We start from the raw sequence: 19,702 nt of genomic DNA, 5'->3' as shown, positions 1-19,702 counted from the left end.
AGGCCTCTTAAGACATGGATATTGGATACAGGCCCACACATCCTTACCCTTACCATCATCCGCTGACAAAAGAAAAAAGGTAGAATTGGATTTGACAAGACAATAAAATGCACTGGCTTAGAATATAGTCTTTGAATATAGGTAGACCTAGATTCTAGTCTCTGTTGCTACTTATATAATACGTTTGATCTCTTTGGAACTCATGTTCTTATCTGTGAAATTGGAACAATAATTGTACCCAACTTCTTTAGCATGTGTGAGGATTAACCGGAATTATACAATGCAAAGTACTCAACAGCTAGTTGACAGTCATTAGATGGTCGCCCTTACCATCATTATAACCAAGTGGTGTGCTGGGTTCCTTGCACTTGAACTGACAATTCTGCAAGGAGATTGTTTCTCCCACATTACCACAGACTGAGGCTTATAGAGGATTATCAACTAGCCCAAGGTCACATAGCTAGTGAGTGCCAGAGCCAAGTTTTCAGTGCATGTTCCTTGAACTACAAGGCTCCTCCCGCTTCTCTACATCTTTACTATCTGGACTCTGGGTGACCTGATAATTGTTTTACCCCTCACCCCAGCCCCCTTTTGGACAGGCTGGCAGAACAGCTTGGTGCTGACATTCTTAGGGTGCTAACTCATGGTACATGGTCAGCAGGAGGCATCCCCAGGGGTCTGTCCTGGGCCTGGTAGCAGTGTTCCATAGCCACAAAGAATCTGGAGTATCTTTGGTTATGCGGCTTGCAGCCAGGTTGGCTTGTGGCATCTTAAACACAGGCCTTCTATGACCAATCGATGAAGGCAGCCCTGAATTTCTCTATGCACCAAGAATACCTACTTCCTATTGTTTGTTATTTCAGTTGGGGAAGAAGAGGAAGGATGGTTCTAATGTACCATCTTAATTGCACTGAAACTAAAAATCAATATCATGAAATAAACTAGAAACACATTTTTAGGCTTCTGTGAACGGTATGAGTTCCCTCCCTAGTTTTTTGAAAAAGAAACTGAGTTTTTTTAAGAAGGGAATTTTCACATATATAGGGTGTAGTGGTTAAGTGCTACGGCTGCTAACCAAAATGTCGGCAGTTCGAATCGTCCAGGCACTCCTTGGAAACTCTATGGGGCAGTTCTACTCTGTCCTCTAGGGTTGCTATGAGTCGGAATGGACTCGATGGCACTGGGTGGGAGGGGCATAAAGGTCTTTTTTCCAGAAAGATCCAAGAAGCTCTCATACATGGCATCTTTAGCTTTAAATAAATAATCAAAAACAAAAATAATAAAAAAACACAAAAAGCAAAAACAAACACAAATAAATAAATAAATCTTTAAGTCATCAGATCATGGGGTACCACAGCTCAGACTGTTGTTAGGTGCCATCAAGTTGGCTCCGACTCATAGTGACCCTATAGGACAGAGTAGAACTGCCCCATAGGGTTTCCAAGGAGCAGCTGGTGGATTCGAACTGCCAACCTTTAGGTTAGCAGCCAAGATCTTAATCACTACACCAACAGGACTCCCACCCTTGGAAATTACCAAGCAAAGACTCTCTAAGTCAGTTAGTGGTAGAACTGGAGCAGCAAAATGGCAGCTGAGAACAAAGAGTATGGGTTTTAGAGTAAGACAAACCAAGGCTCAAATCTTGGATCTTCATTTTCTAACTCTGTGAGTTTGGACAAAGTGCTTAAATTTTTGATCTTCAGTTTCCCGTTTTGAACAATGGGGATAATGAGGGTGACTATTTTAGAGGTTTCCATAAAATTAGAAAAACATATAGGATAGCACTGTCTCAGTATAGCTTGGGCTCAACAAATGTAGCTAGCAGAATTATATTTATACAGAGTTAATATCCACAGACCTTTTAACCAAAGTCAGTAGCTGACTGGTTAAATGTATGGGTTTTAGAGTCTGACAAACCTAGGTTTCAAGTTCCAGTCCCAGTAAGTACTATGTGAGTCTGGGCAAGTTTCTTCCCCTCTGAGCCTCATGTATAAATTAGAGTAATATTACCTATCTTTTTGGGATAATTTAGGGGATTAATTGTGATTTTGCTGTAAAATTATTTTGCTCAGTGCTTGACCCATACTAATATCTTAGCATATACTAAGTTGCACACTCAACTCATATTTATTAAGTCACTAGTAAGTTAAGAATTCAGCTTTCTACAACTTGGCAATCATAGTATTATGCCCGTTTTATAATATGAAGCAAGTTATCTCCATTTTTAACATACGGGAAGACGTTTTGAAAGGAAATAGGGCCACTGGGACTCCAGTATCATCTCCTCGGCACAGGGACCCCTCTACCGACCTCACATCATTGCCTCTACACTTGAAGGCTGGTGAAAGAGAATGTCATGGTAAAAACACTCAGATCTTCAGCTCTTCTATGCAGACTATTCCTGGCCTCTAAGACTTACCTCGTCTGGAGATTTTTCTCTGTCTACTCCTTAGACATTGTTTAAAGCCACAGAACCTGAAGGTCTGGAGAGATGAAGGGTCAGCATCCCCTGAGGTAGGCTATAAGGCAGAGGCTGCTCTAAAAAAATGCTGTATCTTGGAGTGAACTGAGTCCACCAGGTCTTGCTTTACCAGTGCTCCCCTTCTAGGGCCATGCAGACTACATCTGCTCCTGTCTATACAGAATTGAACTTCAAATGATATCACAGAAAGATGAGAATATGCCTTGTAGTAGAATAATACCAAGATGCCCCATCATGATGCACAAGTCCCTACCAACCTTCTATCTCATCACACTTTGCTTCAGCTCTACCTGCTGTCTATTCCTCCAAAAACCTGGTTCCTCTCTCTCCAGGGACTTTGCACTTGCTGATCTCCCTGCCTAAAATGCCCCTGCCCCGACCCCTCTGATCTTCCTGCCATAAAGCCTGTTCTTTCTCATTATTCAGATCTCAGATCAAACCTTCCCTCTCACTGAGGCCTTTGTGGACCACCTTATCTGAAGTACACCCCTACACTCACACATTACTCTTTTTCACATTAGCCTGTTATATTCTGCCATTATACTTATTATTTCTATTTTTGTTTGTTTACTTTTTGATTGGCTTCATGCAGGCAGGGTTCTTAACTTTCTTGTTCATCTTTATAACCTTAGCACCTAAAATAGTTCCTGGCACATAGTTGATGTTCAATAAGTATTTGTTTTAAATCAGTCAAAGAAGGGATATATATAACTATATTCAGCCATACAAGATAGTACTGGGGTTCCCTTTTCAGGCCCTGGAGCCAGAATCCCTAGTTTTAAACCGCTGCTCTATCCCTAATTATCTGTGAGATCATGGAAATATACATAATCGAAGTCTCAATTTCTTCATTGGTGAATTAGGGGTTATAATAATGCCTGTCTTCTAAGCTTATTTAATTGTAAATTAAGAGGTTAAGTGTAAGTACCTAGCAGGCAATCAGTGCTCAATAAATGTTTTGTAATTATCATTATTTTTTTCCTCAAATAATTTCTCCTTCAACCTAAGCATCCCTGGGTTCATTCAACCACTACTCCTGTGCCTTGATTTTTATGTTCCTCCCTCAGCTTCCAGTGCCTTTTTTGAAGTTACAGCTTGGCACTGTGTTTTCTTCTTGTGCTACAGGTTTACTCTGTATGCTGTGGATACACGGGGGCGGCACTCAGAGCTCAGCACGGTGACTCTGAGGACAGCCTGTCCACTAGTGGATGACAACAAGGCAGAAGGTAGGTAACCCATTTCTTCACTTCCCAGGTAAATTCCAAATTTCCCCTCGCTGAGTTCTGCACCCCAAAGTCCCTAACCACTACCTTCCACACGCATAAACACATATTGGCATACCCATTTGAAAAAAAAAAAAAATTGCCATGGAGTTGATTCCAACTCATTGCAACCTTGTAGGACAGGGTAGAACTGCCCCATACGGTTTCCAAAGAGCAGCTGGTGGATTCAAATGGCTGACCTTTTGGCTAGCAGCCAACCTCTTAACCATTGAACCACCAGGGCTCCCATGTTGGAATAGGGGGAAGAAAATAAAGAAATGGAAAAAACAGGAGGAAAAGGGGGCAAAAATAATCAAAACCAAGAAGGAAATTGGACTTGGTTAACAATATTTTTGCCAGTGGTCAAGCTTGCTTCTCTTTTGAGAGGTTTTCCACGTTCTGACTTAGAGGCAAGGAATGGCGAAGGGTCAGAGGCTCAAGCCTGTGTCCTGTCCCTTGGATTATACTTGTTAAGGACCAGTCATTTTCTTTGCCTTGATTCTATGCTAGAAATGGCAAACAAGTGGCACGCAGAAGACCATTTCACCTTGCTGTGCCCATGGCAGACATTACAACTGGTCAGAGCGCTTTCTCCTCTAGCCCAGTGGTGGCTCAGAATTCTCAGCACAGAGCTGCAGTCAGTGACTCTCAGTCAGAGTTAGCATGCAAGATTAAACTTTTTGCTGCCCCTGGTGCATGAACTTGTACATATCAGGCAAAGACACCTGAAAAATGCAACAATACATCAGACCCATTACATACTTAGTTCTTGGGCATTTTTACATCAGGATTAGCAAAAATGTGATGGTAACTCAGGCATCCTGGTGCTGAGCAAATATTTCCTAAGTGTCTGGGAATAAGCAACACAGTGGAGACATGGTCTCTGCCTTTTAGGAGTCTGTGTTCTAGGGGAAGAGACTGACATTTTTTTAAATGGCCCTGATCAGCTCAATAATAAATGTTTTGTGCGATACGAGACAGAGGGGATGTTGAGCTATTGGTCTCCAAGATGAGAGGATTTGAGATGATTTCCTGCTGGTTGTTGTTTTCTCTAAATAAATTTTTAGACAACACATGGTTAAAAAAAATAAGAAAATTAAAAAAAAAAATCAGAGTAGAAAATAGTGCAAAGTAAATGTTCCTCTGATCCTGATCCCCAGTCCCCCAGATTCTCCCAGAGGCAGCCATTGTTAGCAATGATTTGGGGAGATATATATATAGGGTTGCTATGGGTCAGAATCAACTTGACAGCAATGGGTTATTTTTATTTATATATATATAATTTTATTTTGCTTTTAAATAATTGTAGATTCACATGCAGTTGTAAGAAATGAAACAGACATCCCATGTACTTTTTACTCAGTTTCCCCAATGGCAACATCTTGCAAAGCTATAGAACAATAGCACAACCAGGATAATGATATTAATACAGCCAAGATACAGAATATTTCCATCACCACAAAGATCCCTCATGTTGCCCTTTTTAGTCATATCCACTTCCCTCCCATCACCACCTAATTCTTAGTCTCTGGCAACCACTAATCTGTTACCATTTCTATACTTTTGTCATTTCAAGATGTTATATAAATGAAATCATACAATGTATGATCTTTTAGGATTGGCTTTTTTCACTCAGCATAATTCTCTGGGAATTTATTCAGGTTACTGCATGTATCAGTATTTCATTCATTTTTATTGTTGAATATAGTCCCATTGTATAGATGTACCTCTGTTTGTTTAACCGGTCATCCATTGAAAGACACCTGGGTTGTTTCCAGTCTTTAGCTATTACAAATAAGACTTCAACAAACATTTGTGTAAAGGTTTTTGTGTGAGCATGAGTTTTAATGTCCTTAGGACAAACACCCAAGAGTACAATTTCTGGGTCATATAGTAGTTGCATATTTGATTTTTTAAGGACCGCTTCTCTGTTTTCCAGAGTAGCTGTACCATTTTATATTCCCACCAGGAACATATGAGCAAACCAGTTTTTCCACATCCTTACCAGCATTTGGTATTGTCACTGTTTTTGTTGTGTGTGTGTGTGTGGTAAAATATATATAATAAAACATTTGCCATTTCAACCATTTTTACATGTACAGTTTAGTGACATTAATTATGTTCCCCATGTTTTACAGGCATCACCACTGTTTCCAATTTTTTTTCATAAGTCTTAGCAGACACTCTGAAGCAAAAAAACCAAACCCATTGCCACTGAGTCTATTCTGACTCATAGCAAACCTATAGGACAGAGTAGAGCAGACCCATAGGGTTTCCAAGGAGCGGCTAGTGGATTCAAACTGCTAACCTTTTGGCGAGCAGCCTAACTCTTAACAGTTGTGCCATCAGAGCTCCTAACAGACACTTAGTACCCCTTAAACAACAATTCACCCTTCCCCCTCCCACCCACACTTTGTAAGCACTAATAAACTTTTGTCTCTATGTATTTGCCTATTCTAGATATTTTATATCCCGTGAGTCTTTCAGTTTGTCATACTGTGGGGGCTTGCATGTTGCTGTGATACTGGAAGCTATGCCACCATTTTTTCAAATACCAGCAGGGTCATCCATGGTGGACAGGTTTCAGCTGAGCTTCCTGACTAAGACAGACTAGGAAGAAGGACCTGGCAGTCTACTTCCAAAAAAAAAAAAAAAAAAATTAGGCAGTGAAAACCTTATGAATAGCAGTGAAACATCGTGTAATACAGTGCTGGAAGATGAGTCCCTCAGGTTGGAAAGTACTCAAAAGACAGCTGGGGAAAAGCTGCCTCCTCAAAGGAGAGTCGACCTTAATGATATTAATGGAGTCAAGCTTTCGTTTGCTGATGTGGCACAGCTCAAAATGAGAAGAAACAGCTGCAAACATCCATTACTAATAAGAACATGGAATGCACAAAGTATGTATTTAGGAAAATTGGAAATCATCAGAAATGAAATAGAATGCATAAACATTGATATTCTAGGCATTAGTGAGTTGAAATGGACTGGTATTGGTGATTTTGAATCAGACAATCATATAGTCTACTATCCAGGGAATGACAAATTGAAAAGAAATGGCATCTCACTTTGATCATCAAAAAGAACATTTCAAGATCTATCCTGAAGAACAACACTGTCAGTGATGGGATGATATCCATACACCTACAAGGAAGGCCAGTTAATATGTCTATTATTCAATTTTACACACCAACCACTAAGGCCAAAGATGAAGAAATTGCAGATTTTTATCAGCTTCTGTGGTCTGAAATTGTTCAGACATGCAATCAAGATGCATTAATAATCAGTGGCAATTGGAATGAGAAAGTTGGAAACAAACAAGAAGGATTGGTAGTTGGAAAATATGGCTTTGGTGATAGAAACAACACTGGAGATCACATGATACAATTTAGCAAGACCAACGACTTCTTCATTGCTAATACCTTTTTTCAACAACATAAACAGCGAGCATATGCTTGGATCTCACCAGATGGAATACACAGGAATCAAATCTACTACTTCTGTGGAAGGAAAGGATGGAAAAGCTCAATATCATCAGTTAGAACAAGGCTAGGGGACGACTATGAATCAGACCATCAGTTGCTCATATGCAAGTTCAAGAAGAAGCTGAAGAAAATTAAAACAAGTGCACGAGAGCCATAGTACAACCTTGAATTTAGAGACCTCAATTTAGAGACCTGAATTTAGAGACCATCTCAAGGATAGATTTGATGCATTGAATACTAATGACCGAAGACCATGACATCAAGGACATCGTACATGAAGAAAGCAAGAGGTCATTAAAAAGACAGGAAAGAAAGAAAAGACTGAAACAGATGTTACAAGAGACTCTGAAAGTTGCTTTTGAACATAGAGTACCTAAAGTGAAAAGAAGAAATGATGAAATAAAAGAGTTGAAAGGAAGATTTCAAAGGGCAACTCGAGGAGACAAAGTAAAGTATTATAATGAAATGTGCAAAGACCTAGAGTTACAAAACCAAAAGAGAAGAACACACTCAGCATTTCTCAAGCTAAAAGAACTGAACAGAAAATTCACGCCTCAGGTTGCAATACTGAAGAATTCTATGGGGAAAATACTAAATGACACAGGAAGCATCAAAAGAAGATGAAACGAATACACAGAGTCATTGTACCAAAAAGAATTGGTTGACATTGAACCATTTCAGGAGGTAGCATATGATCAAGAACTGATGGTACTGAAGGAAGAGGTCCAAGCTGCACTGAAATCATTGGTGAAAAACAAGGCTTCAGGAATTGACAGAATAGCAATAGAGATGTTGCAACAAATGGATGCAGTGCTAGAAGTGCTCACTCATTTATGTGAAGAAATTTGGAAGACAGCTACCTGGCCAACTGACTGGCCATATTTGTACAACTGCTCCATATTTGTATCCATTCCAAAGAAAGGTGATCCAACAGAATGCAGAAATTCTCAAACAATATCATTAATATCACACACAAGTAAAATATTGCAGGAGATCATTGAAAAGCAGTTGCAGCAGTACATCGACAGGGAACTGCCAGAAATTCAAGCCTGATTCAAAAGAGGATGAGGAGCAAGGGATATCATTGTTGATGTCAGATGGATCCTGGCTGAAAGCAGAGAACACCAGAAGGATGTTTACCTGTGTTTTATTGACTATGCAAAGACATTCAACTGTGTGGATCATAACAAATGATGGATAACATTGCGAAGAATGGGAATTCCAGAACACTTAATTGTGTTCATGAGGAACTTGCACATAGACCAAGAGACAGTCGTTCAAACAGAGCAAGGGGATACTGCATGGTTTCAAATCAAGAAAGGTGTGTGTCAAGGCTGTATTCTTTCACCATAGTTATTCAATCTATATGTTCAGTAAATAATCTGAGAAGCTGGACTATATGAAGAAGAACGTGGCCTCAAGATTGGAAGAAGACTCATTAACAACCTTTGTTATACGGATGACACAACCTTGCTTGCTGAAAACGAAGAAGACTTGAAGCACTTATTGACAAAGATCAAAGACTACAGCCTTCAGTGTGGATTACACCTTAATGTAGAATAAAAATCCTCACAACTGGACCACTAAGCAACTTCATGATAAATGGAAAAAATGTTGAAGTTGTAAATTTGAAGGGTAAATCTGCTGCAAAAGACCTCTTTAAAGTGTAAAAAAGCAAAGATGTCACTTTAAGTACTAAGGGGCCCCTGACCCAAGCCATGGTGTTTTCAGTGAGAAAGCTGGGCAATGAATAAAGAAGACTGAATAAGAACTTTATGCCTGAATTATGGTGCTGGCGAAGAATATTGACTATACCGTGGACTGCCAGAAGAATGAAAAAAGTCTGTCTTGGAAGAAGTACAGCCAGAATGCTCATTAGAAGCAAGGATAGTGAGGCTTCATCTCACATACTTTGGACATGTTATCAGGAGGGATCAATACCTGGAGAAGGACATCATGCTTGGCAAGCTAGAGGGTCAGCGAGAAAGAGGAAGATCCTTAATGAGATGAATTGATATGGTAGCTGCAACAATGGGCTCAAGCATAACAATAATAGTGAGGACTGGGCAGTGTTTCGTTCTGTTGTACATAGGGTAACTATGAACCAGAACAAACTCCATGGTACATAACAGCTACAACAATAGGAATTTGTCCATTTCACCTACGTTACCTAATTTGTTGGTGCACATTCGTTCATAATATTCTCATGATCTTTTTAGTCAGTTGTAATGTCCCCACTTTCATTTCTGATTTTAGTTAGTTGCGTCTTCTCTCTTTTTTTCTTCGTTAGTCTAGCTAAAGTTTTGTCAGTTCAAAAAAAACAACTTCTGGTTCATTTATTCTTTTCCTGTTCTCTATTTCTTTTATTTCTGCTCTATTATTTGTTGTTTTCTTCCTTCTTGTAGTTGTGGGATTTGTTTGCTCTTCTTTTTCTATTTCCTCAAGTTGTAAATTTAGGTTATTGATTTGAGATCTTTCTTCTTTTTTAATATAGTTCTTTCCCACTACAAATTTTAATCTGAGCACTGCCTTTGCTGCGTCCCATAAGTTTTGGTATGTTGTGGTTTTGGGTTCATTTGACTCTAAATATTTTCTGATTTCTCTCTTGATTTCTGCCTTAAACAATTGGTTGTTTAATAGTGTGTTGCTTAATTTCCACCTATTTGTATATTCTTCTGTTAGTAGTTTCTAGATTCCTTCCATTGTGATCAAAAAAGATACTTTGTGTATTTGAATCTTTTTTAAATTTATTGAGACTTCTTTTGTGACCTAACAAATGGTCTACTTGGAAAATGATCCCTGTGCACTAGAGAAGAATATGTATTGTTCTGTTTTTGGTTGGCGTATTCTATATATGTCTAATAAGTCTAGTTTGTTTATCAAGTTGCTCAAATTTCTTTATTTCCTTATTGATTTTCATTCTAGAAATCCTGTCCATTATTGAAAGTGGTATGTTAAAGTCTCCAGGTATTATTGTAGAACCATCTATTTCTCCCTTTAATTCGGTCCATGTTTGCTTCAAGTCTGCTGTTGAACCCTTCCATTGTGTTTGTTATTTTAATTATTGTATTTTTAAGCTCAAATATTTCTGTTTCATTCCTTTTTATAATGCCTATCTCTTTATTGATATTTTCATTTTGTTCATGAATTGTTTTTCTGATTTCTTTTAGTTCTTTGTCCCTGGTTTTCTTTAGTTCCTTGTGTGTGTTTAGTACTGTTGTTTTGAAGTCTTCTAGTCTGTCCATTGTCTAGGATTCCATAGAGACGATTTCTTTTCCTTTGTCTTGTTCTTTTGAATGGGCCATCATTTCCAGTTTCTTTTTATGCCTGTGATCTTTTATTGAAGCTGGGACATTAAACTATTACAGTGTGTAGCACTGAATGAGCATGTGGCTTTTAATTCCTCTGTAAAGACAGTGCTTTTATAAAAGCATTAATTTCTGCAAGAAATTGTCAGCCTTTATTTTTTGGCTCACCATTTCCTCCCCTGCCTTGTGTGAGCTCCAATTCAGCCCAGACTTAGGTTTCTGTCCTTCAGGCAGTTACTACACAGATCAGAGGAGACACATTGAATAGTCTGCCATGTAAGTTTGTCCTCCTCACTCCAAAGCCAGGGATCAGGAGTCCCTCATTAAGAATATGAGTCATGATCCACCTCTGCTTCAGCCACCTGGCTACTGCACCAGGAGGGGAAGGGATAAAGACAGTAGAAAAAGAAGTATTTCTACCATTTAAAAGCTGCCCTTTGCTTGTTTCAGTGTGTGGTTAATTATTGTAATCCTTTTTTTTTTTTTTTTGCTTACTTTTCATAGTTCTTGCAGAGTTGAGATTGCAGATTTCTAGTTGCTCTGATGAAGCTCATGTGAGAGGGTTGGGATCCTAGACCTGCTCATACCACTATCCTCCCAGAAGTCCATAGATTCTGATTACAGTCTTCAAAATTGAAAGAATGTGCCTTCTATTCAGAGGATCAGCCTATGATGAATTTAAGGAACATCATTAGTAGGAATGGCTGAAGGACTAGGAATGACTTGGAATGGTGAAGAGTCAAAATTTTCTCTGGAAGGTTTTTTTATGGGGTTCTGGTCAGACCTGATCACAGAAGTGTGTTAAAAATATTACAGAGAGGAGATAGGGCAGGCAGGGAGACCTAGAAGGAGGCTGTTGAGATGAGCTCAACACAGTTTATTTAAGCCTCTGCACTTGTTTGGAGTTTTCTCTTAAACCATGGGCACAGTAATTATAGTAATGATCAAGCTAGCAAATATGAACACTAGCTATGCTGGAGTCCCTGGGTGGTGCAAACAATTAATGCACTCAGCTGCTAACTGAAAGGTTGGCTTTTTGAATCCACCCAGAGGCTCCTTGGAAGAAAGCCCTGGTAATCTCCTTCTGAAAAATCAGCCATTTAAAACCCTATGAGGCACAGTTCTACTCTGACACACATGGAGTCACCATTGAGTCAGAACCAACTTGATGGCACCTGGTTTTTAACTTTATTCTAGGCCCTGTGTTAAGTGCTTTACAACCATTTTTAAACTTAATTTTCTCAATGTACTTCCAGAGCAGGTATCACTTATCTCCAGTAGATAGATTAAAAAACAGAACACCACCAATCAATATCATATTCAGGATGGAAATAAGGTTTGTCTGCTTCCAAAGACAATGCAAATGAAGTACCGTGTATCAACGTCTTTCTTGTTGTAAGCCATGTTTCCATCTTCACTTTTTCTACTGCCCAGTAATCTGTGCGTCCATTTCTTCCCTCTCAGAGATAGCTGACAAGATCTACAATTTGTACAATGGGTACACAAGTGGGAAGGAACAGCAGACTGCCTATAACACGCTGATGGAGGTCTCAGCTTCTATGCTATTTCGAGTCCAGCACCACTACAACTCTCACTATGAAAAGTTCGGAGACTTTGTCTGGAGGAGTGAGGATGAGCTGGGGCCCAGGTATGGAGTTATGAGTGTGGGTGGAGGGGTCAATTCATCTTACTTACACTCAACTTTAATGGACTCTTGTTTTCCATAGACTGAGAATGGACTTTATCAAATAAATAAGAATGGTGGTCGCATTAGTCATGTCAGGGCTTAAGATGGAAAATGGGCAGGGAGAATGAAAGAATCTTGGAATTTTAGCTTCTTGGACTCCTCAAATGTCAAATAGAGGAGAGAGACCAGTGCTTTTTGGCTCAATCAGTCTTTTCTCCATCTCCCACCCCCAGTTTTACAGATAGGAAAACTTAGACTCCTCAAGGGGATGATGTATCCTAACCAAGATTTCAGAGTGGCACAGTGGCAGGGCTATGACTCATAATCTAAGGCCGTTTCTACTCCTGCATTAAAATCTGAGTTTTTTCTGAAGTAAATACCTATGATCTTGACTAAAATCCATTAGTGACCATGGCTAAATATATTTGTGAATTCAATATTATTAAGGCATGATTTTTGTCCTTAGGAGTGACTGTACCACCACCTGTGCTAGGCAACATGGTGACTTCAAACTTAACAAAATCACAGTTGCTATCCTCTGAAATTTCATAAAGTAGTATATGAAGTGGTGGTTGCATTTCATGTCTTGCATTTAACAGCAGCATTCATTCTTTCATTTGGCACACACTTACCTTGTAGCACTGTTTACATGGTGGTTGTGACGATGCAGTGATAAAAAGACAGAAAAGTTCTCTACCTACACATGGATTACTGTTGACTGGATAATGCCAGTAATTAAACACACAATTGCAATGAATAGGAATAATAAGTGTCATGAAAGCAGAAAAACAGGACCCTTTGGGAACATGAGGCATAGGCACCTACCTGGACTAGTTGAGACTCTGAGTCCTAAAGGATGAGTAAGAGTTAGGCATGTGGAGGGCAAGGAGAGTGAAGGTATGCTGGGGGGAAGGACTAGCCTGGTAAGTGCTCAGAGGAGAGACTGTCACATTAGAGTTTGTTTTTGTTCAAATTTTGATCATTTGTCTCTTATGTTAATGATTCTCACCATATCAGCATACCTATATGCTTTACTTATATATTTCTTTCTTAAATAGAATCATTACTTATTCAAAATATACTTGAAAAGAAAGCACATCTTATAAAGAAAAACCATTACCATCTGTCTTTAATTGAAAATGAAACCTAAACATGCAATACAACCGGGGAAAACCAGAAAGCAATGTTGTTCAAGGAAGATTAACAAGTGTTAGAGAAGTGTTAAAGACACAGCACCAAAACAAGACTTTCTTCTTTAAATTAATCTGAAGGAGGGGGAAAAATGCAAAGTGAACCAAAGGCTTCTCTTTATGTGGTTCATTGTTGAATCCTAGATCTGTGATTGTCTTAAGTACCACCTAAAATCCTTTCCAAAACACCAGGGTAACTCCTACACTCTGGCAAATACTGTGTTTGGAGGAACTGAAGAATTTCCATGTAGTTGGAGCAAAGTGCCTGACAGCAGGAGTGATAAGAGATAAGAAGAGAGAGGTCAGCAGGGGCCAGATCCTGAATGCCCTTTAAGTAGGGTTAAGGAGTTTGGATTATCTCCCAAGGGTAACGAGAAGCTTTTCAAGTGTTTTTCACAGGGGGATGGTATCATCTGATCTTCCTGCAAGAAAGACCACTCTGACTGAAGTTCTGAGAATGGACTAGTGGGGTCAGGGCAAGAGGAGACAGTGAGGCCCTAGTGGCTGTTGTGGTAATGATCAGGGAAACAGCGTGGTAGCCTGAGCCAGGGCAACACCCATGGATGGCATTGTAGAAAATTGCATGGCTTCCTGAAATATTTACTGAGCAGCAAGCCCCTTATGCTTTAAAAACTTTCGAAATGACCCTGTGAGCTCGGCAAAATAGGGTATCCTCCTCATTGCATAGATGATAAGGAAATAGTGGTTCCTGGGTGGAGCAAATGGTTTGTGCTAGGCTGCTAACTGAAAGGTCAGTGTCTCGAACCCACCAGCAGCTCCAGGGGAGAAAGATGTGGCAGTCTGCTTCTGTAAAGATTATGAGACAGTTCTACTCTGTCCTCTAAGGTCTCTTTGAGTTGGAATCGACTTAACAGGAGTGGATTTTTTATGGTTTACAAGCACCCTGGTGGCCTAGTGGTCAAAGCGCTCAAATGCTAACCAGCGGCTCTACAGGAAAAAGATGTGGCAGTCTGCTTTGTAAAGATTTACAGTTTTGGGGAGGGGGAGCCAAGATGGTAGAATAGACAGATGTATCCAGCTAGCCCTCTTTACAACAAAGACCCAAAAAAACAAGTGAAATGAGTATATTTGTGACAAGCTGGAAGCCCTGAGCTTCAAAGGCAAGCTTAGAAAATGAACTGAGGGGCAGGAAGAGGAAGAGGCCATTCAGAAGCGGAGAGGAGTTACTGGACCTGAATCACGGGGAGCCCTCAGGCACCATTCCCGGAGCGGTGGTGGCAGTGGGCTGGTACTAGCATTCGGCCGCAGCTTCCTCAGGGAGAAGTAGCCAGACACACAGCCTACTCACACCTCTGGAACCTGAGGAGAACAGCGCTCTGGGCAAAAGCTAAGTACTTGCATATATTTTAACGTGCCCCCCTACCAGCAAACCCGCTTCAGCGGCTGAATTCCCTGAGCCTGAGATAGGCACTGTTGAGCACCTAGAGCCATCTTCCAGGCCTTGGGGAAGGAAAAAAAAATTGCATTTGGGGGAAAAGATAATTTGCTAGCTCCACTAACCAGGGAGCTCAGGACAGAAGCAGCTCCTGTCCAGGCATAAACCATCCGTGGACTTTGAGCACCTTTCCCTTCTGCATGGACCTGTGTGGGCCTATTTCGGGAGAATAGGCCCTTGTTGGCAGACTCCAACCATTTCAGCTGTGCAGTGGAGAGATGGATGTTTGATGTTTGACATTGCTTTGCCTATTAAACAAGGTCCCTACCTACCCACTTCAGGGACCTAAGGACTGGTAACCACTCAGGCCACCCAGCCACCCGCGACAGGGGTCCAAAGATAACTGGTACCTCCCACCCCCAGAACCAAAAACTTTGGGTGCCCGTGGTCCCTCTGCAGAACCCACCAACCTGCACTCTGTAGGAAAAAGGGACGCACTTTCCTCAGAGACACTCAGGGGTCGGTTCTCAGCCCCCTGCCTTGTTCAGAGCATAACCCCCTGCTGCAATCAGATACCAGTATATATGCCAGCCACCCCTGCCCCTCTAAGACTGTAGGACAGAGCCTGTACCACACACTTGATGACAGCTACCTGGAAACCTGAGCTGAATTCATGCACGAAAACTGATGGACACCTAGACAGATATACCTGATAACAGCTCTAGCCATCTGGGAAGAGGACATCAGAGCTCCAAAGGTGAAAATAATCAAGCTAGCTCCCTCAAGCAACGCATAGGGGTATATCAAAACAAAACAAAACAAAGCAAGAAGCTACGACACAGTAAGCAATCATAAACTAATACAATAACTTATAGATGGCTCAGAGACAACAGTCAATATCAAGTCACATAAAGAAAGAGACTATGATCACCTCAATAGGCTCTCAAAGCTACAAATCTTCTCATTGAAAGTGCATTCCTGGAATTACCGGATACAGAATACAAAAGTTTAATATACAGAGCCCTTCAAGACATCAGGAAGGAAATGAGACAATATGCAGAACAAGCCAAGGAACACACAGATAAAGCAACTGAAGAAATTAGAAAGATTATTCAGGAACATAATAAAAAGTTTAATAAGCTGGAAAAATCCATAGACAGGCAGCAATCAGAAATTCAGAAGATTAACAATAAAATTACAGAAGTAGACACCTCAATAGAAAGTCAGAAGAGCAGAGTTGAGCAAGTAGGAGCTAGAATTTCAGAACTCGAAGGTAAATCACTTGGCACTAATATATTTGAAGAAAAATCAGATAAAAGAATTTTAAAAAATGAAGAAATCTTAAAAATCATGTGGGACTGTATCAAGAGAAATAACCTATGAGTGACTGGAGTACCAGAACAAGGAGAGATAACAAAAAATACAGCGAGAATTGTTGAAGATTTCTTGGCAGAAAACTTTGCTGATATTGTGAAAGATGAGAAGATATCTATCCAAGGTGCACATTGAACTCCACATAGGGTAGATGTTAAAAGAAAGACACCAAGACATATTATAATCAAACTTGCCAAAACCAAAGACAAAGAATTATAAGAGCAGTGAGGGATAAACAAAAAGTCACCTACAAAGGAGAGCCAATAAGAATGAACTTGGACTAATCGGCAGAAACCATGCAGGCAAGAAGGCAATGGGATGACAAACTTAAAAAATTGAAGGAAAAAAATTGCCTGCCAAGAATCACATATCCATCAAAACTGTCTCTTAAATATGAAGATAAAATTAAGGCATTTCCAGATAAACACAGCTTGAGGGAATTTGTAAAAACCAAACCAAAACTACAAGAAATACTAAAGGGAGTTCTTTGGTTAGAAAATCAATAATATCAGGTATCAACCCAAGACTAGAATAGTGGGCAGAGCAACCAGAAGTCAACCCAGACAGGGAAATCAAAAAAAACAAAGTAGGATTATATATTAAAAAAAAGCTCAAAGCAGGGTAACAGCGATGCTATTATATAAAAGAAGACAACATTAGAATAATAAAGAGGGACTAAGAAATGCAATCAAACACCTTCCATATGGAGAGGAAGATACGGCAATACAAAGAAATAAAAGTCAGATTTAAATTTAGAAAAATAGGGGTAAATAAGAAGGTAACCACAAAGGAGACAAACTATCCTACTCATCAAAATAAAATACAAGAAAAAAATAGAGACTCAGCAGAAACAAAATCAACAATAACAAATATGAGGAAAGGACAATATATAAAGAAAATCTACTCAGCACATAAAATCAAATGGGAAAAAGAAACTGTCAACACACGAAAAAAGACATCAAAATGATAGCACTAAGTTCACAGCCATCCATAATTACCCTGAATGTAAATGGACTCAATGCACCAATAAAGAGACAGAAAGTGGCAGAATGGATTAAAAAACAAGATCCATGTATACGCTGCCTACAGGAGACACACCTTAGACTTAGAGACACAAACAAACTAAAACTCAAAGGATGGAAAAAAATAAGTGAACAACAATGAAAAAAGAGCAGGATTGGCAATATTAATTTCTGACAAAATAGACTTTAAAGATAAATCCATCATAAAGGATAAGGAAGGACATTATATAATGATTAAAGGGACAATACACCAAGAAGATATAACCATATTAAATATCTATACACCCAATCATAGGGCTGCAAGATACATAAAACAAACTCTATCAGCATTGAAAAGTGAGACAGACAGCTCCACAATAATAGTAGAAGACTTCAACACACCACTTTCGATGAAGGACAGGACATCCAGAAAGAAGCTCAATAAAGACACAGAAGATCTAAATGCCACAATCAACCAACTTGACCTCGTAGACATATACAGAACACTCCACCCAACAGCAACCAGGTATACTTTCTTTTCTAGTGCGCTTGGAACATTCTCTAGAATAGAACACATACTAGGTCATAAAGCAAGCCTTAGCAGAATCCAAAACATTGAAATATTACAAAGCATCTTCTTTGATCATAAGGCCATAAAAGTGGAAATCAATAACAGGAAAGGCAGGGAAAAGAAATCAAGCACTTGGAAACTGAATAATACCCTGCTCAAAAAAGACTGTATTATAGAAGACATTAAGGATGGAATAAAGAAATTCATAGAATCCAATGAGAATGAAAACACTTCCTATCGGAACCTTTGGGACACAGCAAAAGCGGTGCTCAGAGGCCAATTTGTACCAATAAATGCACATATCCAAAAAGAAGAAAGGGCCAAAATCAAAGAATCCCCACAACTTGAACAAATAGAGAGCAACAAAAGAAACCCACAGGCACCAGAAGAAAACAAATAATAAAAATTGGAGCTGAACTAAATGAAATAGAAAACAGAAAAGCAATTGAAAGAATTAACAAGACCAAAAGCTGGTTTTTTGGAAAAAAAAAAAAAACAACAAAATTGATAAACCACTGTCCAAACTGACAAAAGAAAAACAGGAGAGGAAGCAAATAACCTGAGTAAGAAATGAGAGGGGCAATATTACAACAGACCCAACTGAAATTAAAAGGATCATATCAGATTACTATGAAAAATTGTACTTTAACAAATTGGAAAACCTAGAAGAAATGGATGAATTCCTAGAAACACACTACCTACCTAAACTAACACAAACAGAGGTAGAACAACTAAATAGACCCATAACAAAAGAAGAGATTGAAAAGGTAATAAAAAAAACTCCCAACAAAAAAAAAGCCCTGGTTCGGATGGCTTCACTGCAGAGCTCTACAAAACTTTCAGAGAAGAGTTAATACCACTACTACTAAAGGTATTTCAGAGCATAGAAAAAGACGGAATACTCCCAAACTCATTCTATGAAGCCACCATATCCCTGATACCAAAACCAGGTAAAGACACCACAAGAAAAGAAAATTATAGACCTATATCCCTCATGAATGTAGATGTGAAAATCTTCAACAAAATTCTAGCCAATAGAATTCAACAACATATCAAAAAAATAATTCCCCATGACCAAGTGGGATTCATACCAGGTGTGCAGGGATGGTTCAACATTAGAAAAACAATTAATGTAATGCACACATAAATAAAACAAAAGACAAGAATCACATGATTTTATCAATTGATGCAGAAAAGGCATGTGACAAAGCTCAACACCCATTCCTGATAAAAACTCTCAGCAAAATAGGAATAGAAGGAAATTTCCTCAGCATAATAAAGGGCATTTATACAAATCCAACAGCCAACATCACCTTAAATGAGAGAGCCTGAAAACATTCCCCTTGAGATCGGGAACCAGACAAGGATGCCCTTTATCATCACTCTTATTCAACATTGTGCTGGAAATTCTAGCCAGAGCAATTCGGCTAGATAAAGAAATAAAGGGCATCTAGATTGGCAAGGAAGAAGTCAAAGTATCTCTATTTGCAGGTGACATGATCTTATACACAGAAAACGCTAAGTAATCCTCCAGAAAACTACTGAAACTAATAGAAGAGTTCAGCAGAGTATCGGATTACAAGATAAACATACAAAAATCAGTTGGATTCCTCTACACCAACAAAAAGAACATCGAAGAGGAAATCACCAAATCAATGCCATTTACAGTAGCCCTCAAGAAGATAAAATACTTAAGAATAAATCTTACCAGGGATGTAAAAGACTTATACAAAGAAAACTACAGTACACTTCTGCAAGAAACCAAAAGAGACTTACATAAGTGGAAAAACATACCTTGCTCATGGATAGGAAGACTTAACATTATAAAAATGTCTATTCTACCAAAAGCAATCTATACATTTAATGCAATTCCGATCCAAATCCCAATAACATTATTTAATGAAATGGAGAAACAAATCACCAACTTCATATGGAAGTGAAAGAGGCCC

The 19,702-nt window shown here is 39.2% G+C and overlaps 1 protein-coding gene across 7 annotated transcripts in view; it reads left to right on the top strand.

Moving 5' to 3' along the window:
• Positions 1–19,702, top strand: part of ASTN2 (astrotactin 2) — a 1,062,617-nt gene that overhangs the window by 1,022,171 nt on the left and 20,744 nt on the right. For all 7 annotated transcript variants that reach the window (XM_049897085.1, XM_049897083.1, XM_049897084.1 and 4 more), the window contains 2 exons: positions 3,608–3,708; positions 11,999–12,182. In XM_049897085.1, coding sequence (XP_049753042.1) covers positions 3,608–3,708; positions 11,999–12,182 — 285 coding nt within the window. The remainder of the gene's footprint in view (positions 1–3,607; positions 3,709–11,998; positions 12,183–19,702) is intronic.

Source organism: Elephas maximus, chromosome 9, assembly GCF_024166365.1.
Source record: "Elephas maximus indicus isolate mEleMax1 chromosome 9, mEleMax1 primary haplotype, whole genome shotgun sequence".
NCBI classification, from domain to species: domain Eukaryota; kingdom Metazoa; phylum Chordata; class Mammalia; order Proboscidea; family Elephantidae; genus Elephas; species Elephas maximus.
The sequence above is the reverse complement of the archived record's forward strand: the minus strand, read 5'-3'. Positions and strand labels throughout refer to the sequence as shown.